Source organism: Xenopus tropicalis, chromosome 1, assembly GCF_000004195.4.
Source record: "Xenopus tropicalis strain Nigerian chromosome 1, UCB_Xtro_10.0, whole genome shotgun sequence".
In the NCBI taxonomy this organism is placed as follows: domain Eukaryota; kingdom Metazoa; phylum Chordata; class Amphibia; order Anura; family Pipidae; genus Xenopus; species Xenopus tropicalis.
The window spans coordinates 111,824,837-111,847,020 of NC_030677.2; the positions used below are offsets into that span (position 1 = coordinate 111,824,837).

The 22,184-nt window shown below is 40.9% G+C and overlaps 1 protein-coding gene across 2 annotated transcripts in view; it reads right to left on the reverse strand.

Moving 5' to 3' along the window:
• Positions 1 to 19,706, reverse strand: part of insr (insulin receptor) — a 70,474-nt gene extending 50,768 nt beyond the window's left edge. Inside the window, exon 1 of one of the 2 annotated variants that reach the window (XM_002934379.5) lies at positions 18,561 to 19,706. In XM_002934379.5, coding sequence (XP_002934425.2) covers positions 18,561 to 18,690 — 130 coding nt within the window. In that variant the 5' untranslated portion in view covers positions 18,691 to 19,706. Of the gene's footprint in view, positions 1 to 16,722; positions 18,228 to 18,560 lie in introns of those variants that run through there. The other variant, XM_012953588.3, reaches the window with a different exon arrangement.
• Between the last annotated feature and the right edge of the window lie 2,478 nt (positions 19,707 to 22,184).

The following is a 22,184-nucleotide window of genomic DNA, read 5'->3' on the forward strand; positions in this document are numbered from 1 at the left end:
ACTTAAGTTTTAAGTTTCCTTCCTGAAATATACTACTCTCCACCCTATCCCAAACACCTTCAGGCTCTTGTCCCTTGAGCTAGTCTCTACATGAGATGTTGCTTCTTTTTGGCAGTTTAGTCTATTAACCACTTCAGGCAACCGAATAGCAATTCCATAGTAGAAGCAAGGGAGCATGTAACAGGTCACAACTGACAGTAAATTGTACTTTCAGTAGCATAAGGACACAATGACACATACAATAGGGTTAAAGACCCAGCTTCAGATCAGCAGTTGCTAACCCCATTTACTCTGGCAGGAAGAAAATGGTGTTATAGAAAAGCAGCAAACTTTACCAATCCCAGCCTTTACTTGACATTTTCATACATTTTAATTACTGTTACAGATCTGATCTAGTGTTTGTTTACTAAAGAGAGTTAAATTTGTCTGTAACTCATTAACGCTGCCAATTACTTGGCACCAAAATCAACACAGTGCCCATTTGTCCTGCAAGAACTGGCAAATGTAAAAGCTAGTGTCAGCATTTATTTTGGCAAGTGGTGGTAAAAAGTGTTGGCAATTTTGGCATTGTGAGGGTATAATTTTGGTGCTAGATTTCAGTAAAACTTGCAAAACAGCTTATGTAAAACACTGTGTTGGCTGTTCCAAAATCTTAAGTCAGTGCGGAATTTGCAACAAATCACATTATAACACTGAAATGTCACCTCATAGTTAAGTTACTGGCAGTGACATAGGGGTCATCTTTAACTTTATTCAGCAGTAGAGGTTAAATAATAAATGTCCAATGATATAATGACTATGTGAAATTTATAGGTGCAGTAAGGACCTCAATGAAGCTAGATCACATACAGGCATCAGAATATCTACCTGACAACAAATAATTAAAAATATTAAACTGATCTACAAACACGCACAGACACACACACACAGACCTAAAAAGGCTCTGAGAAGTAGGTGCCCTATTAATTTCTCCTGTGAATATCAGATTTCCTGTTGCAATGATTTGTGACCTCATCACACATCAAACACGAGATTCATGTACACATAACCTCTAATGGATCCTCTTACTGGCCTGCTTTCAAACAGGGAGGGTAGGAGAGAAGACACCCAGCCCTCATACTCCTATCCAGCAACTCTTAATATTTTGCTTCTTACAAACATCTGTTTTAGATTCCAATGGTCAAGTAGTACAAAAATTAAAAGATAAATTATTTTCTTTTCCATGTTAATTGCATTTGCAGAAAATACTGTGCTGAAAATTGCATTAGTGTAACAGGATGAGATCGATTCTGGAATCCAAACTTTGTTCAATATCTAGAACTAGTGCCACCTGGCAGTCTTAAAATACTGGCATTTAAAATAATTAAACAGTGGTCTAATAGAAGCAAATATTTATTTTTCTATATTACGAGCTAAATAAAATAAGGTAATTGTTGTGTACATAAGTGGAAAACCAAAACATGGATATAGTTGTTCCTCCAAGTACCAGGTTCACATTATAAATACATTACCATATTGCATACTACAGCACAGTCCTAAAGAATTCTTAGTAGCTCCTCCCTCCTGACATATTAGCAAATAAATGCCTAAATACTAATAAGTAAGACATGCTTATGCAGGCTAGTATAAGATAAGGTGAACTCAGTCAGTCTCACCACTAAAACGGCAAAGTGAGTCCTTCTTTAAAAATATGAAGACACAAACTATAAGAATAGAATTAAGTATGCACCTTTTAATATTTTCAGAATAACAAATAAGATATATTGGCCTTTAATTATATTAAGAAATATACTAATCTGAGGCTAAAAAAGTATATTTGGACGACTATATGAAGAATACTTGCCTTTTCATCCTTTAATAAACATGCCCCTAAATATTTAAAATCTATCAGGGCTTGACCTCTTCTGTGAAATACTTCAGATGTCTGCCCCTCTGAATGCCACTGGCATGTTTAAGGAATCTTTTCCTTGGGCCAAAGAGTAAACAACTGTTTAAAGAGTCAGCCCCTCCTAGCACCAAAGTGTACTTATCTGAGAAACAAATAAATATTTCTATTTTGAATCTTTGCAAGGGGTTGGGGAAAAATAAAACTCATCAACCTTTCAATGCATCCAACTTCCTAACAACCTGAACTAAAACATTATACCACAAGAGGTCATAAATCAAAAGGTGTTAATTGATACTTTGCCTTAATCCGTTAATGCTATAACACAGCGTGAACCCAAACTCTAGATTTGCAGTTAATCTTTTTTTTATTTAATATACATGCTTAGTTTTGTCCTTTCTCCTATACAGTACAGTGAATCTGCATTTCCTGGCTGTTTGTTGACAGCTGGGTGCAGAAGAACTTTGGACTGCAAACTGTGTACTGAACTTTACTTGTTTTTTTTGGGTAGTGACCCCCCCCTTAAAAAAAAAAAAAACCAAATAACAGCCATGACTAGGAAAAAAAAGTTGTGATAAAGAATACCTTCAGTTGCATATGTAACCCTTTGTTGTTGCAAGATTGGGGATATAGGAAGCACAAGTCTTAGGGCTCTGGCACTCGGGGAGATTAGTCGCCCGCAACTAAATGCCCGATCCCTGACTAAATGCCATGGTATGAAAATTATCCGGATGAAAATTTGGAGCCCACACAAAATTTGGAACCGTATGTAGTATATCTGTACATGTATGGCCTGCTTTATTTAAACTCTAGTATTGTACTGTGATTCATTTGCCTGCTTTATTTAAATTCTGAGGCATTTTTGATGCTGAATGTGTTGGACTGTCATTTTAAGGGCTCTGGCACACGGGGAGATTAGTCGCCCGTGACAAATCTCCCTGTTCGCAGGCGACTAATCTCCCCGAAATGCCATCCCACCGGAGAAAATGTAAATCGCCGGGGGATGGCATACGCGGCAGCGAGATTTCAGTGAAATCGCGGAAGTTGCCTTAAAAGGAAACATCCCATCGGTGTGCCAAAGCCCTTAAAATGACAGTCCAACACATTCAGCATCAAAAATGCCTCAGAATTTAAATAAAGCAGGCAAATGAATCACAGTACAATACTAGCGTTTAAAAAAAAGCAGGCCATACATGCACAGATATACTACATACGGTTCAAAATTTTGTGTGGGCTCCAAATTTTCATCCGGATAATTTTCATACCATGGCGATCGGGCATTTAGTCAGACAGGTTAGGAAATTTCAGTCATCTAATGATAAAAACTATACATGTATTGTGTATCTGACAATATCCTTGGGTAACCTACAATTCTTTTCTGGGACGTCACTTACCTACAATTCTTGCCTGCCAATTATTTTATGTTCAAACCATCTTCCAATTTTTTATTTTTAGTACTTTATCCTACAATTTCAACCTGAATGTTGGTTTCAGATCATAACATTTAAACGCAGGATTGATATCTGAATGTTCATCCGAAGATGACTGAACATGTATGGCCAGCTTTACAGATTGGCAGATTATGCAGGTACAAATGAGGACAGATTGCGGGACCAAATAAAACATAGAAAAATCTAAATATCTAAATCCTGAACTTTATCAAGGCACAAAAACTGCTCCATTTCTTTTCACTGTGTACTTTTCTACCAGCAGGTAAGCATCACCCCATCTGATATACAGCTTCCAGTATATTGTTGTCTTGCCTTTCTAACAAGGAATCAAATGCCTTGCTTTCAGCACTACTGATTTTATTTGAGGTTAAAGCATTTATTGTATTGTATTGTCTTAATAATGCACGGATACTTTATTGAATTGTATTCCCTATGCCATCTGGTGTTTTTCTCTCTCAAATGAAACACTAGTTTTGTGGGACTCACAGTGCTTTACCTAAAACATATTAAGTCCCTTTTACAGTGAAGTCAGATGGATGTGCTGATTGCACACAGATAAAATAAAACAAATTTATAATCCTTTTAGAAATGTCCTAAATAGATAACAGTGAAATGCCAGGTCAGTATCTGCTAAAGGTGGCCATACACTAGCAGATTTAAGCTGCCAATTCGGGCTCTGTAAACAGCATACCTTTTAGCAGCATATCTGTCCATGTATGGGCCCCTCCAACTAGCCTACTTAACCAATATCTGGGTGAAAATCAGCCAGATGTCGGTTGGGCAGGTTTGACCTTTCAATTGGATCGAAAACCACATCAGCTCCATGATGTTGTCCTCATTTTCTCAGCCTGTATGCCCATCATTGTGTTCCGATCAGTCTACCTTAGTTGGACATATTGGGGAATGATCTCACTAACTGAGTGGATCTTATAATGTATGGCTATCTTACCACAAGCATATAATTACAATGCCTAGCAAAACTATTCAGACCCTTTGATAATTCTCTTGTTTTACAGAATAACAAATTCTACACTAAAATTTTGTTCCATGATATTTTAATGTCACAGCAATAAAAATAAAAACAAATGTAATGTTTAAGTTGGAAAAAAATCTTAAGAAAAATAGAAATCTGGAATATGCTGTTTGCTTAAGTATTTGATTCCCATATTGTCATATTTTATAAAGCCATCTTTGAACTGATAACTCTTGAGCCACTGCAATGTTAAATTTGCTTTGTGGTTAGTATAATTGTTTTGCTGAAAGATTACATTTTGCCCAAGACTTTTTTTTAGCAGACTTAAACAAGTTCTTTTTCAGTTTTCCTCTGTTTTACACAATAATTTCTGCCTTTTATTTTAAGGGTAAAGGCACACAGGGTGTTGTTGCCCATGGCATATCTGTTCTACCCTTGGAAAAGTTGCACAATTACCAGATTGCTATGTTTTACCTGTGGCGATCTTCACTCTTCCAGCTGCAAAGTTATTTAAGGTGATTTGTCACCAGCAGGTGGCACAGCTGACCCACAGGCAACAAATTGCCAAGTACCTGTGTGCCTTTACCATCTTTCACTTTAGTTATGGGTTAACTACATCAACAGCTATGTATGACACTGGCCTAAATGGGTGGGCAGCATATTAGAAATAATATATAAATATATATCTTGATTTTTGCTTGCTTAGAAAAGTCTTACAGAATAAATGGCAGTATAGGGTTTTGTTATTCAATAACATAAGAGAATTGGTCAAAGCTCTGCTACATTTGCAATATTACAGAAAATAGGCAATATGCATAAACAAAACCATTTCAACTCTATTTTATTTGGGGTTACATATGATGTTATATGCCTACGGGTCTAGGAGAAATGTCACAGCCCTACAAATGTGCACAACATGAGAAGTAATTCACGTGACACCAAGTGCAGGTACAAACCAGACTCAAGATTCAGTTCCAAGAGTCAAATGGAGCGTTTTGCTAGTTTAAAATGTTGATATGTAAATACAAATTGGTTTATATATCTAAAACTAGCATGCAGTGTCGTAACGACAGGTCTTATGGCAGCAGGTGACCCACAACACATGCAAAATTGCAGGTCATCTGAAATTTTTTGCATGCCACAGGTGGACCACGATTTTGTTTGCAATTTTGTCTGGGTTTGTACACCACTGCTAGCCAGCTTTTTAATAGCTTCAGAACACTTCAAAACAGATACAGATGGAGCTGGAGCAGAGAATCTTGGAGCTGCCTTTAGCTGTAGAATCAGCTAGGCTAATAATGCCATAATAGGCATAACTGACAATATCCATAATATTCGGACAATAAAGTCCTATGTCTATTGCATGTTAGATATAACTTTCAAAACAACTCATCAGTTCCCCAAATGCTTATGTCCTAACATCCACAGCAGATAATCAATTTGCTGTATGCTCACAACCCACAATTTCTTCATCCAACGTCACAAATGTTTCTGTTGAAAAAGAGGCAGTAGTAATGCTGACTCCAACCAGAAAATCACTCCAAATATTCTTTTTAAAAAACACAGTTCTAAAATGACAGGTTGCTCACTTGTTTCAAGCGTTTTATGCAATTTATGGGTTAATGACACAGAAAAAAAGGAGGTGGCTATTTCCAATCTGTTTACAATAAATATTAACTTCTGTGCCCCAGAGAACTCTATGACTTGTGTCCAAGGTGCACATTAGCAATTATATTAACAGATTTAAAACTGTATAATAAGCGGTTACTAAGCTAGGAACTACAATGTACACTGAAATGAAAGGACAACCTGCTTGCTCACAACTCACAAATAGGAAGCCTAAAACTTGTGTAAAATCTTGTGTGTGTAAATATATCTAATAAAATATAACACATATATTTGTAGGGCTTGTCACAAATTGTAAGTTACCAAACAATTGTATTTTAACATTCATTCTGCTAACTAGCAGAATGCCTCAATGATGCACTGTTTTCAAATCTTTTGGTAACACGAAATGGATTCCCACCATTTCCTGAGATGTTTTCAACTAACTGACATATTTATCAAACCTGATACTAGTTTCAATCTGTTGGAACACTATTCTGTTATATTCATTAAAACATCTGAAAAAAATATTTTAATCTTTAGCACAGAAAAAGGAGATTTTGTGATTACTCACCGTTAAATCCTTTTCTCTTAGGACGTCTGTGGGACACAGGGACCATGGGTATAGTATCTACCAGCAGGAGGCAGGACACTAGAAAGGAAGAAGAGGAAGAAGCCCCTCCTCCCTGGTACTATACCCCCCGTCACTTCCTTAGTGAGCCAGTTTTGTCAACCATATAACAGATTAACAGGATAACAGAATAACAGAATACTTAATTGTAAGCAGAAAGAACTTTTCCAGAAGGACCGCTTCCGGGGGGGAGGCCCTGTGTCCCACAGACGTCCTAAGAGAAAAGGATTTAACGGTGAGTAATCACAAAATCTCCTTTTCTCTTACAGGCATCTGTGGGACACAGGGACCATGGGGACATACCAAAGCTGTCCCGTTAATATAAGGGTGGGAGAAGCAAATTCAGGCAACTGCGGCTTGCAGTACCTTTCTCCCAAAGTGAACGTCAGATGCCGCAAATACCTCGAATCTGTAGAATTAGGTAAAGGAATGGATGGAGGACCATGTAGCGGCCCTGCAGACTTGTTCGGCTGAGGCCCTGTTCCTAAAGGCCCAGAAGTGAGCTCTGATGTGGATCGGTGGCGATCTACCCTTGGCAATGTATGCTCTGCGGATGGCTTCTCTAATCCAACGGGACAATGTGGCCTTGGGAGCCGGAGAACCCTTCTGGGGGCCAGAAGGCAAGATGAAGAGGGATGAGGACTGACGAATGTCCTTGGTCCGGTGTAGATAGAATTTTAGTGCCCGGACCGGGTCCAACGCGTGCAAGGCCACTTCCGTGGGGGAAGATGGCCGAGGGCAGAAGGACGGAATGGTGATGTCCTGGTTGATGTGGAAGGAAGTACTAACCTTAGGTACGAAGGAAGGCACAGTTCGGAGGACTGCTCGGTCAGAGTGGAACACGAGGTAAGGCTGAAGGTGTGATAGGGCCGAGATCTCGGACACCCGCCGTGCCGAGGATATGGCCAGCAGAAAAACCGTCTTCCAGGTGAGCCAGTTTAGGGGAATACTGGCCAGGGGCTCGAAGGGCGGACCCTGTAGGACTGTGAGGACGAGGTTGAGGTCCCGGAGGGGGTGGGATCACGGAAGAGAGGGTGAAGCCTCAAGACCCCCTGTAGGAAGGTGGCTATGTCTGGTATTGTAGCCAGACGACGTTGAAAAGGGACTGATAGAGCTGATATCTGGGACTTAAGAGATCCCAGGGAGAGACCCTTGGAAAGCCCCGACTGAAGAAAGGATAAAAGTCGGGGAAGAGAAAAAACCTGAAAGGGGTGACCACCAGCGTCACACCAGGCCTTGAATGTCCTCCAAACGCAGTGGTAAGTCTTGGAGGAAATAGGTCTCCGGGCAGCCATCATGGTGCGAATGACGTCTGGAGAGAACCCTTTGCGCTGGAGTACTAGGGTCTTAATAGCCAGGCCGTCAAACTCAGGAAGGTTGGATCTGGGTGGCGGATTGGACCCTGAGTCAGAAGGTCGGGGTCCTGTGGAAGACGCCATGGATCTGCCCTGCTGAGATGAACCAGATCGGAGAACCAGGCTCTTTTGGGCCAGAAGGGGGCCACTAGGATCACTGGGCCGGACCCGGCCTTGATCTTCCGGATGACTCTGGGTAGGAGAGGGAGAGGTGGAAAGATGTACGCGAGGGGGAAGTCCCAGCTCGCTGTGAGAGCGTCCGCTGCTATGGCTAGGGGATCTCTGCACCTGGCCATGAATTGGGGAACTTGACGGTTCTGGCGAGAGGCCATGAGGTCCACGGTTGGGAGACCCCATCGTGCGACGATGCCCTGAAAGATCCTTGGGCTTAGGGCCCATTCTCCTGGGTCGAGCTGTTGACGGCTGAGGTAATCGGCTTGCCAGTTTTCTAGCCCGGGAATGTAAACGGCCGTCAATCGAGATTCCTGGGTCTCCGCCCAGGTCAGGATAAGACTGACCTCCCTGAGAGCCTGGCGGCTTCGAGTTCCACCCTGGTGATTTAGATAGGCGACAGTGGTGGCGTTGTCGGATTGCACCTTGATGGCCTGACCCCGAAGGAGGTGCTGCCAGTGAAGTAGAGCCAGGCGGACTGCCCTGATCTCCAGGATGTTGATTGGGAGGAGAGCTTCGGCCTTCGACCAAGTCCCCTGGGCCAAGAGGTGGTCCAGAACTGCTCCCCAGCCTGTGAGGCTAGCATCCGTGGTCAGGAGGCGCCAGTGCGGTTCCTGAAGAGGACGCCCCTTGGCTAGGTGAGACGTGTTGAGCCACCATGCGAGAGAGGCCCTTGTCTTGGGGAGCAACCGAATCCGTTGGGACAGGCTGGTGTGAGTCCACTGATCTAGGATGTTCCACTGGAGGTCGCGCAGGTGGAACTGCGCGAAGGGCACAGCCTCTATGGAGGACACCATGGATCCCAGCACCTGCATTGCGAAGCGGATGGACAGGGAGGGGGATTGGATCAGGCGCCGCGTCAGATCCTGAATGCGGGATATCTTCTCTGGGGGCAGGAACACCCTCTGCTGTACTGTGTCGAAGATCATGCCCAGGAAGGGCATCCAGCGGGATGGAGTAAGCCGTGACTTCTCCAGGTTGATCTTCCAGCCCAGAGAAGAAAGGGTTGTTGTGACCAGGTCGAGTTGGGATAAGGCTGCGGACGGGGAAGGAGCCTTGAGAAGGAGGTCATCCAGATATGGGGTGATGGAGACCCTTGAGACCTGAGGGCCGCCGCCATAATCTTGGTGAAGACGCGCGGAGCAGAGGTGAGCCCGAAGGGGAGGGCTGTGAACTGGAAGTGGAGGTTTTTTACCGCAAATATCAAGTATCTCCAATGGGGAGGGAAAATGGGGACGTGGAGGTAGGCGTCCTTGATGTCCAGGGCCACCAGGTACTCGTTGGGGCCCATGGCTGCAATAACCGACCTGAGTGATTCCATTTTGAAACGAGAGAAACAAAGGAAGGACGAAAGGAGCCGTCTCATTTTGGAACGAGAAAAAGGTTGGAGTAAAACCCCCGGAACCTTTCTCCTGGAGGTACCGGCATGATTACTCTCTCGCCCAATAAGTCTTGGACGATAGAGAGGAAGGCGGATTGTCTGGGAGGGCCTCGGGACAGTCATGACATGAAAAATCTGCTTGGCGGGTTGGCGAGGAATTCGAGGCGATAGCCTGACGATACTACCTTGTGCACCCATGGATCGGACGTGAGACGGAGCCAGGTCTCGCGGAAAAAACGAAGTCTGCCTCCTACGGGGGTGAGACTTCCCGGCTTGGGATAGTCATTGAGATGAAGGCTTGTCGGTAGGCTTGGTCTGAGGGCGCCTGCCCTGGCAGGAGTACCTGGACCGGGTCTGTAACTTGGGTTTGCCTGGTGGTTTCTGAGCTGAAGAGTGCCTGGAAGAGGTGACCTTGGCACCCCTGGGGCGAAAAAAGCGGCCCCTGTGAAAAGAGGGACGATTCCTAGGCTGGGGGAGAAAGGTGCTCTTTCCTCCTGTAGCCTGACTGATAATTTTGTCGAGCTCTGGCCCGAATAACAGCTTTCCTTTGAAGGGGAGAGTGGTAAGTGACTTCTTAGAGGACATGTCAGCAGACCACAGCTTAAGCCAAAGTGAACGGAGCGCCGCTACGGCAAGAACAGAGGTACGGCTGATGGCCTGGACAGAATCCAGGGAGGCTTCGCAGAGGTATTCGCTGGCGTCACGAATATGGGAGGCCAGGAGAGAGACTTCCTGTCTGGAGAACCCGAAGGAGATAGCCTCGATAAGGGAGTTAGACCAGGTCTGAACTGCCCGGGAGACCCAAGCAGAGGCCAGGGCCGGGCGAAGGCTCTCCCCCGTGGAAGAACAAGTGGCTCTAAGGAAACCCTCCATCTTCTTGTCCATAGGGTCCTTAAAGGAGGAAGAGTCAGGGACGGGAAGGGCCGTGTTCTTGGACAGGTGGGATACCGGAGCGTCCACCGATGGAGGGGTAGACCATTTCTCCAGAGAATCCTGTGGAAAAGGGTAAGAGCGTTGAAAACGCCGAGAGGCCTGAAAACACTTTTCAGGGTGGTCCCACTCCGACTGGATAAAGGAATCCAGTTGGTCGTGAGAAGGAAAGACCAAGGAGGTTCTCTTCTGGCGCTTGAAGAGAGAGGAGGAAGCCTCTAGGGTAGCTTCTGGAGCCTTGAGATCGAGACAAGACATGACTGAAGCAATGAGAGAATCGATTGCTTCAGGAGATGATTTGGCTATGTCGTCCGGATCATCCGGCCCGTCGGAGGAAATCTCTCCTTCGCTTAAGGAATGATCCTCCCAGGTGGCTGAAGCCTGTAGAGATTCGGAGTCGCTGTCGTCCTCCAGGCGGAGTAGAGACTGTCGCTTGAGGGATCGGGAAGGATGGGGGTCTTCCCTATCTAGTCTATCTAGCAGCTTGTCAAGACAGGCCGCTAACTTGGGAATGCCGGTGGAAAGCTGAGTCGCCCATGGTGGGGGTTCCTGTGAGGAAGAGGAAGCCTGCGCTTGCTCATCCACTGCCAGAGGTAGAGTAGGGCCCCCCCTGTTATTTCTGGGGTGGGGGGAGGAGGCGTGTCCGAGGCCTGGACCGGAGTCTCAGCTGGAAGTTTGGAGCAAGAGGAACAAAGTGGTTCCTTTCTACCAGATGGGAGACGTTTGCAGCACCTGGCGCATGCTAGGTATTTTACCTTTGAGGAACTAGAGGCCCCCCTGGAGAAGGGGCCCTCTGGAATGCCCTCTGCCATGGAAAGTGCACAAAAAACAGAGTAGTTTTGGACAAACAATAGCAGTAATTAGCAAAAAAGACAGGTAGGCTTTAATGCAATAGGCAATGCAAGGAAGTTGTATAAGATTTTTTTTTTTTTTATTAGTATATATTAGAGTATATATAAAAGCATATATAGACCTTCCAGGCAGACAAAATAACCCACACAGTACTCAGAAGGACGTCCTAGGGCTCCTACCCCTATGGGGGCAGCCTTAGTCAGAGAAGAAATATACAGCAAGTGTTACAGCCCAGCCACAGTACCAGCCCATTAACAGCTGCCCTGCCCAGCCCGTTCCTTATCTCCCCCTAATAGTGCCCCGCTCCTGCAATAGTACCGTCCCTGTGTCAGTGGAAGGAAAACTCCAACGCTGCGTCCCCAGACTTGCGCCTCAGAAGAGAGAGGAGAAGCGACCATTCAGGATGGAGAGCAGAGGTAAATGGCGCGAACCAAAAGCGCGAAGAAGAAGGAGCACACAAAATTGCGGCGCGCCGTGACGTCATCAAAGGGAGGCGGTGGAACGCATGGTGAGCCGCGGTGGAACGCAAGAGGCTGCGGTAAAGCGCAGAGAGCGCGGCAGAACACATGGGGAAGCGAGGGACACCTAAGGAAGACCGCTGCTGGGACTGACAGGCAGGTTGGACACTAGAAAAAACTGGCTCACTAAGGAAGTGACAGGGGGTATAGTACCAGGGAGGGCTTCTTCCTCTTCTTCCTTTCTAGTGTCCTGCCTCCTGCTGGTAGATACTATACCCATGGTCCCTGTGTCCCACAGACACCTGTAAGAGAAATAAGCCGTTAACCTTGGAACCTTGTGTTTTTCCCTTTGAAACTGTGTTTTCCCTTTTGTATAATTATGTATCAAAAAAAGATTGAGAAACACTGCTGAAAAGTTGTTAGCTATTCTATATTTCTGAAACAGGCCAGTGTCTTAGATTCTAATGCAGTAAGGTATATGGGCTTTTAACTGAATTGCAGTTATGCTACTCACAGCCAAAAATACAACTGATACAAAATGTTATTTAATAATAAAATGCATAGGCACTCGTTTCCTTTAATTCCAACTATTTTTTGACAATAGACTCTCCAGACCAAGGCCACTAACTATGAAAAGAATATCTGCAGCTGTGTAAAATTCATTAGTGTCAACAAATCTCTTCAGTTAAACAACAAAATGACATAGAAAACATGGGGGTGTAAACAGAAATTTAAGTATGCAGATATAACCTAAATTCATATTACATTACAATAAAGTTGATACAAAAGTCAGCGAGTATTTAGAAGCAAGTGTGATTTATAATTAATTACAGGTATGGGATCTGTTATCCAGAATACTCGGGACCAGGGCTTTCCAGATAAGAGATCTTTTTGTAATTTGGATCTTTGTACCTTAAGTCTACTAAAAAGTAATTTAAACATCATTTAAACCCAATAGGATTGTTTTGCCTCCAACAAGGATTAATTATATCCTAGTTGGAATCAAGTACAAGATACCCGTAATTTGGAACTTTCTGGATAATGGGTTTCCGGATAAAAGATCCCATACCTGTACTTGCTTGGACCAACCCATCAGAAAGTACATATTTGCACACATATCTTACAGGGTAATGTTGTCTGATGAAAAAAAAAAGATAGGTATTTCTAACTACCTTTGTTTGTCTCTCGTTCGGTTTTGCATTAAGTCTGCGATAGACAAACACTTCATCAACAGGAGGCAGTGGTGTATAAAGTGGTGTTTAGAATCATATTTGTTCTAATAGGCATACAACAGAAGACAAAGAAAGGGAAAGGGAAAAAAATCCAATTCAGGTACTCTGTCGGAAACCTGCATAAATATATTTTAGCAGTTATTTACATTTGAACTTGAAAGAATGACAGAGCTGAAAAATATTTGTCATGGAAAATAACATTTCACAAGACAAGGTCATCAACTGGGGCTGTGGGGAGTGTGAATTAAAAGTCCAAAGCATAAAACTCAAATCTCAGACACCCTTTTTAAAACACTAAAAGAGCCCTAAATGCTAGCATACCTCAGATTAACAGGTGTATACTAGCACAAATAGAATTTATATGAACCAGTACCAAAAGAATAAACATAGCAAAAAGTTATCACAATTCTAAAGGAACAGGAAAACATAAAAGACTAATTGTTCTTGAATATTATGCATCATCCCTCATTTCCACTGTATATGTGTGTCTATGGATGGTTAAGTGCATATAAAAGTATTTTTTAAATGACCTTTGTAGTATTTAAAAGTAAAACTTTTAGCTCTTAGAAGTTTCTGCAAAGTTCAGATTAATGTTTCATGTGACTATGGAACACAGAACTTGTTCTTTGTGCGCAGTTTAGGATGACGGTTCAATCTACAAGAATTTCTCTGCCATCAAGAAACCAAACTGCTCAGATTGTGTACATAACAAATGCATTCACTAACTGTTAAAGTCAAATGGGATTTCCAACTATGTGATCTGACTGAAAGTGTAGGGACAAAGCAGCAAATATAACATCACAATTGACTGTCAAAATACATGGATAGTTTAGCTCCCACAAAAGCTATGAAAAAGCCCGACTACACAATTCAAGCTACTGTGGCTTTACTGTACAGTTTAACAGTCTACCTACAATCAGATAAAAATCTGTGAGCAACGCCAAAAGGCAAATGTAAGGCTTCTTGTTAAAAACAAAGCTTACACTTGATTTATAAAAACATTTTCTGATACACTTCATAAAACATTAAGGGGCATATTTACTAAAACTCTCATTTTTTTATTTTTAAATAAACTAATTTCCATGAATATCTGACATTTAGCAGCCCATTCATTAAAGCACAAATTTTTGCCAATTAAAAGCACGATTGGAAAAAAATCGGAGTAATCAAGACAATTTCTGAAAATTCTTTTCTTGGTCGTACGAAAATATCATGGTTGTGATCGAAAGTCACAAAATTTTCGTATTCGACCAATCGTAAACTTTGCAAAAACCTTTCTCGCTTTGAAACTTTAATGCATGATTTTGGAAGCCTTCTATAGGACTCAATGCTACTCTGCAGCTCCAACCTGGCCAAAAGAAAGTCACAATACCAAAGCTTGAATGAATTCCGAAATGGTCGTAGTCTTTGCAAAAAATACAACTTTTTTGTGGCATTTAACGAAAACCATAAAAAAGTTGTACTATTTTAATAATATTATCATTGTCAATACGAACAGTTCTAACAATTAGAAAAAATCCCAATTTTTCTCATTCGTGGTCAATCGTGCTTTAATGAATGGGCCCCTTAATGTCTGAACCGAAAAAGTCTGTGAGGGAAAAAGTTGCAGAAAAGTCACGAAATGGCAAATTTTTTTTTATTTGTCCCACAAAAAAAAAACAGTGTAAAAAATCTGAAACACAAAGTTTCAAAGCAAAAGAATTATCCACCAGGAAAGAAAAGGGATATCTGTCATTGACTTGATCTCAGCAGGTTTTAGCTGGCAAATTAAATCTTGAAAAACATTTTTCTGCACCTTTTAGCGCTAAAAAAAAATCAGAATCAGTAAGAGTAAAAATCTGTTTGTAAATGGCCCCCTTAGTAATATGAATATGCTGTAAGTGGCGGTGCCACGTGATTCCCTAATGAGCATGAAAGATACATAATATAAAGATAAAGGCTTTAATTTACACATATGTAGCAATCACTTTCTGTGTAGCATGATGGTGATACTAAGAAGCTGGACTTCCATTTCTATATTATACCTCTCAGTTGCAGGATGTGTCAATAAAAAGGGTGAAATCACATAATTTGATTTGTTTTCTTCATAATTACATTTCATAATTATAAGCAGAGAAGGAAGACAGTAAGTTCTGTCCAATATAAAAAAAAAAAATTATCACCCGACTAAAAATGGACCATATCTATAAACTTTAAATTCAGAATACCAAATCCAAACCCTAATTTTATATATGCAAATTGATTGCCTTATTCAGTTGTCCACAGCCATACCACATTAAGGGTTCAGATTTGCAAATGGAAAAGGTGATGGGGAGCAACATAAGCAAAAGTTCCTGATATGCCAGTAAGAGCACACTGGGTTTTTATGCAACCAAAACTTGCCTCCTAACTAGAAATTTTAAAAAAATTCCCTGCTTTGAGGCCACTGGGAGCAACATACAAGGGGTTGGCGAGCAACATGTTGCTCACAAGCCATTGGTTGGGATCACTGTTTAGTGTTATTGGTGACTTAAAAAAATCACATTCTTGTCAAATTATTAGTATCCTTTACAAAACACCAACACATGTATACATCACTTTGTGATTATTTATCATTCACATTAGTCCCTGGCCCAGTGGAACTTACAACCTAACATCAAAAACGTATATAATATACACTACCTGCCACTACCTGTCAATTAACCTGCCTGTATGTTTTGTAGTATGTAGGAAGCCACAACACCCAGAGGAAATCCACACACATAAACTCCTTGCAGGTAGTTCCCAGGTTGGAATCAGTGTAACTTTTATCTTGCACACTGCTCCCATCACATGCTTTGCTATGGACAAATAATATTTACAAAAATATAATGCATAATCAGAGTAAAAGAGACCTCAAATTAAAGAAAGTGCCCACTGAATAGCATTTGAATTTACTTGGTCAACCAAAAACCCCAAGAGATTGTAGTTGCAGGATATTTATATTAAAAATGTCCATACCTGTTTTATTGGAATCAAACTAATAATGCCAGCAATGCAAGGCTGAAGCGATGCTCTATAACACCAATGTTGCAACAGGAAGAACCTGTTTGGCAGGTAACCCCCACAAGCAATTATTTTAGGTCACTGGACAAACCAGTGCAAAAGTGTCTGTATTTTCTTAGTAGTCTATATTAAGTAGGCCCATACAATTTGGTAAAATATGATATGGTGAGTATAAGTGGAAAAAGCAAAGAATATATGGATATATATTGGGTAGAGATATAGGGTTGTATAACAAGGCACTTTTGGAAGGGTCTTATATAAAACAGTGGGTGGAGGGTGGGCTAACACAGGAAAACAAATATACAGAGAAGTGTAATAGGCTGCATTATCGGGAGATGTTTAATGGAATTAATGGTGGATTTATAGACACACTAAAGAATTTATAGGTAGACATATTGAGCAGCAGAATTTACAGGAGACATTTAAAGAGCAAAATAAGATTTATGGATTTAGTAATAGAAATCAATAGGAATTAGGTGAATAAGGAGAAATCACTCAGATTTGAACAACCAACTCTGTGCAGATTTTATGACATTCATGGCAATTACAGAGGTTTTTGTTGGTATCATTAATCTACAATAAAACTTTTTAAATTCACTAGAATGCTAGGTACCTTGTTTAAAGGTTAAATAATGAAAAGGGTATTATAGGAGCTTTTTTTGTTCCAATTCATTTTTAAATAAATTGTAAGAATGTCATTTATTGCTGCAGAATAGATTGTCAACTGTAAAAAAAAATATATATATATAAAATGTATTCCATGCAGAGACTTACGTGATGTAAAACACCAGCTGTGATGTTAACGTCAGATCATGAATTGCTGCCACGTGTAACAATGGCATGATCAGCTGTATGATGTATTTTATATTATGTAATCATTTGTAGTAAAACTTAAATGTAACACTATTTCCAGCCTGAAACACAAAAGTTGATCCAGCATAGTAGCAAACTTTATATAAGACTAGGGAGCCAGCTTGGCTACTTTGGGAGACCAAACTGCTTTTTTTGGCAGCTAACATGAGGAACATGATCTAAACATATACTGAATAACCTAACAATTTTAGAGCCTGAGGGATTTTAGGAGCCATGGCTATCAGTCTGCTGGTATTTGACCTACCCACACTTACTGCATAAAACGAGCCAACACAACCAAGTGAGCACTTTACTGATATATCATAACCTTGTAATAAAGGAAGACATATGGCTCAGACCATACATAGTTGCCAACATCTGAAAATAATTGCCAGGAACACTTTGCAGCTGCCTCAAAAAGGACATGCTCTAAAGTGGGCACAGTACACGGTACTAGCCATATCTGGTATAAGGAACAGACATTATAAACCCATTGTTTTTTGCCCAGCACTTCTTCAAAACAAAAGTAATGTTGATTTTGGTCAAATGTCTTAAAACACTAAACTAATGGTCTGTGAAAAATATACAGACATATTGGGGGCTATTTACTAACAGCTGGATTTTTAGCGCTAAAAGTCTCAGAAAAAAAGTGTTGACAAAACAGCTCAAAATTCAGATGCGACCAGTCAAAAAATTCAGAGTTTCGCGAATTTTTCCTACACCTACTTATTCAGTTCAGATTTTTTAGTAAATGCCATGGACATTTGCGGAAATGAGTTTATTTGAATTCATAAAAAGAAAAAAAAATAAGAAATATTAAAGTTTTAGTAAATTTGCCCCGAAACGTAGTTAGCAAGAGGCTCAAAGTGTGGGGTCTTCACCTCATGGTATTCAAATATCAGTACACACATTGACATTTCCCTAGTAAGGTGCTCTTGTTTGCCTGGCTCCTTTGGAATTCTAACAACCCATGACACATAGAAAATTCCTATGAGGAAGGGTTAATCTGCAGGTACAAGGGACGTGTGCTACACCCTCCATTGCTTGGGAAGCATATGCCATGCAGCACACATCTCCACATCAATGACTACTTAACTACACGCCATGTGGATTGTCTGTGTGTCCGGATTATTAAGGGATGAGCAGGCAACACTAAACCCTTCCACGTTGTAAATTTCACTTCACGTATATTACAAACTTTGCAACTCTCATAAAAGAATGAATTCTTAGTATTTCAATTGAACGTCTCTGTTAATTAGATTATCTGCCGCCCAGTAAAGCCAAGTAGGCGGTGGCCCCAGTAGCAGGCCCCAACCCCACCCCCACCATGTTTACAATCTCAAATGAAACCAAGCGGAGGCCTAGCGCGCTGCATCAAGCCGGCCGCCTCCATTTTAGCTGCGCGCTTCCTCCCACAGGCACCAGTCAGAGCGGGACACTAAAGCCCGCGGTCTGGCAGTACCCACTAGGCCCGAAACGTCACATACTAGTGATAAAACCAAACACTGCAAGCAGCAGCATTAATATTTCTACGTAGAAATCCAACCTATCAGCTAAGCGTCACTGAACTACAACTACCACCCCGACTTTCACAAGTAGTGTTGTAGTCCGACAGTAGCTAGAAATAGTAGGTTGGAGGTTTCATTAAATAATAGGAAATAACTCTGTATCGCTGCTATTAAAGTACAAGCAGGGAACTCCATACTGCTCCCTTGTTGGTTGCGCACATGTAACAGTTATATACCAAATAACATACTCACTTTTCCCGTCGTTTTGGTCGCACAGAATGAGCATAAAAATGATGAATATTCCCGCAATGGACTTCCAGCCCACCTTGCTCTTGGGGTTATTATTGGGGTGCCCCTCACCCCACAATACACCCTGTCCCATGCCAATGTTTCAAGCTCAGCTCCCCACCTACAAGTTCTATTTCCCCAGCAAATATAGTGGGGAGCTTGTATTACCAAAACTGACAAGGACAAAGGGTATAAAAAAAAAATCCAAAATATTAGTCTAAGACAACAAAAATATTTCAAAGTAAGGTCCTATTTAATGATGTGATTGTGACAGCTCAGAGACTGAGGAAGCATGGTTTATAAAAGCAGCTTCAAGAGAGGAAAAAAAAATCATATATATATATATATATATATATAAATATAGATTTCCTCTCCAAATACAATGTTATTAGGTTTGGAATCACTCCAGATTTATTCTTTGGAAATCCTCTCTTGCCAACTGGGGATTCTGTTTATAAATTCTTCTACTGTTTTTTTTTTCCCAAGACACGAAGATTTTTTTAACACAGGAAAAATGTTGAAATCCTGTAAAAAATGTAAAAAAAAAATCCAGATTATGCCTGAAAAAAAACTTTCTCACAAGGAAATCGCCTTTTAAAAAAAAAAAAAAACAATCTTTTCCTGTATTCTTATAAACTGTGTTTCCAACCCAAAATTAGAAAAAGTAGGAGGAGGGGTGAGAAAAGAATATTTCCTTTAAGGATGATTAATTTGGGCTGTATCCGCAATAGAGACAATGCGAAGCTGTGCTGGCTGGGTCATGCATGTGTGGATCCTTCTATGGGGCCCAGTGTATGATCCTCAAAGACTTGATCGCTCCGTGTCTTCAGCCCTGAGACACTGCCACAAGAACCTCGTTATTCTGTGGGACCCTGATCTGGAATCCTGGCACCGCGTTCCGTCTTCCGTTTCCCCCACCGCTCGGGGAATAAATCAAGGGGAAAAAAGTGTGTAGAAAACGAGAGATTTGCGCAAAAAAATAACCATGTACATATATGTTACTAGTTCTTGCAAAGTCTCTCCCCCCCCCTTTCCCAACCAGTATCCAACCAGTAAACAAGAGCTGTTAGTCAGCTGGGAGAGAACTAGCCTGTGTAAAACCTGGCGCGGAACAACGCTCACAGACTGGATTCCGATCCCTCCTATTTCCACTCTATTTCTTCTCAAACGCTTCTGAAGCACAACCACTTCGCAAGGACTCAGTTGGGTAAATTGGCAGCAAAACAAGCCTGGGGCTTGTTAGTTTCTACTAAACTGTTGTTTTTTTGTTTTTTTTAAACAAATTGCTTATACTTTGCGAAAAGTGGATGAAGTCGAAGCTGTTTTTCAGGTTATTATTGTCATTTTATTCCATCTGTGGATGGAAGACAGAACCTGTAAATATGTATACTTATTCTATTCTACATAGACAAAATAGTTTAGAGCTGGTCTAGAGCCAAAAGCTTACACGTGATTTCATGTGTTCCATTCTTTTTACTGTATCAAAATATATTGTATTAGTGTGACAGTCACAGTGAGTCTGCGGAATAGCAAGTATGCTAAGGACAAAAGTCACCAGTGTCACCTCCATTTATTTTTAGTGCAAAAAACGTATATTGTGCAAGACAATCTATATTCACAACTTGTTCTTCTCAGAGCAGTCACAGGACATATGCCTCAGGCACTTTACCTTGTTATTAAAAGATATATATATATATATATATATATATATATATGTGTGTGTGTGTGTGTGTATATCTCTCTATCTCTCTCTGAAGGGAATCACCCTACACTTAAAAATTATAAATGACTGGGTGCGTAGATAATGAAAGTATTTATTAATCATTACTTCTTCACACACTCACATTCAAGACTTTACGATAGCTGCTCCCCTTGTCTAGATTTCTCTCCCACAGTCTGTCCGACTTTATCCCAATCTCTCTGCTTTCAAAAGAACTAAAAAAAAATATTTAGAGAATTTTACCCTTAATTAACTTAGCATAACTTCAATATGCTCCTACATGCAATACCCTATGCTACATCTCTCACCTTGCTTAGTTCTGATCTTGCCCATATTCAAACCTTGGGGCACATTCATCAAAGTAAGAGTTTCGAATCCCGAAATGGGAAAAATTCCGATTAGATACGATAATTTCTGATGATCGCAAATATCACGAAAATGCTTACGAAAAAATCAGAATAGTCACGATAATATCGTATTGGCGATCCGAAAGTCACAACATTTTTGTATTGAACGATACTACACGGGGGGAAAATCTTTCCGACTTTGATCCAAAGTAAAGTCACGATAACGAAGCTTGAATGAATCCGAAACTTTCGTACTCGGCGTGGTAATACAATTTTGTTGCGTAATTTTTGATGCACAGTACGAAAATGTTGCGCAAATTAGCAAAAAAATTGGCAAAAATATCCCAGGTATGAAAAACTCGGACTCGGACCGAATAAATCTGCCCCCTTGTATCTCAACCCCTTCTCTGTTTAGAATGTAAACTCTTTTTGGCTGGGCCCTCTTCACCTCTTGTATTGGTTAATAGTTGTTTTGTATGTAAACCTGTATGCCCATTTATTGTACAGCTCTGCAGAATATGTTGGTGCTTTATAAATACATTTTCATAATAATATTTATAAAAGTTAAAAAAAAGTATAGCACTCAACAGGGCTTGGTAAAATATAAAGAGCAATTTATTTAGTGTTAACCCAGTGTGTGCAGTCCCTTTATTTTAATATTTTGTCACTACAAGTATCACTGCAGGCTGAATTTATAATAATGTAATGAATCAAAGCAACATATTAACACACATCTCTAAGCACAATGAATTGTTTAATCCTGTTCCATTTTCCAGCTGTGTAATGATCATCTAACATAACTGGAAATAAAGCAAATAAAATAGGACAGTATGTCTGTGCCTGTAAAGAATGCAGTACAGTGTGTGCTATTTTCTGCCATGTAAGGTTGTAAGGGCTATTTTGCTTTTTGCTATTTCACATAAAAGGAACATTTTGGAGAGTTGAAGCGCTTTGGGGACTGCAACACCCAGCAGAGTCCCTCTACCAAGTCTGCGAAGAGAATTCTGGGAACTCCAGTTCTGCAACAATTGGAGTTGGCTATCCCTGCTGTATCACTTACTGCTACATCTTGCCCTGTTAATTTAAAATGCTCTTACTGACAATGTCAAAAGCCTGGCATGCTGACAATAAAAATCCTCATTTCTGTGTGTGTGTGTATTTGCAATATATATACATATATAATTTGCACTCCAACTATAACACCAACCTTATTTGTGATTACAAATAAAATTTAACACGCTCTTATAAGCCCCAGGTTGACAAAACTAGGACAGACACAGAATGAATACAGATATGTTTATAAATACATAATGTTCTGGTTATTTGCTCCCCATATGTGTTTCAGTTACAGTGTAACATCTAGGCCTTGAGTCAGTTTTACTTTACTTTGTAAGTCATATACAAACATGCTTTGTGCAGACAAAACAGAATACATATATAAATGCCCTTGTACCAGGTTTTATCCAAGTCTACAAAGTATTTCATATATAAGGATTATATAAATCTGTGTTTCTAAATTGT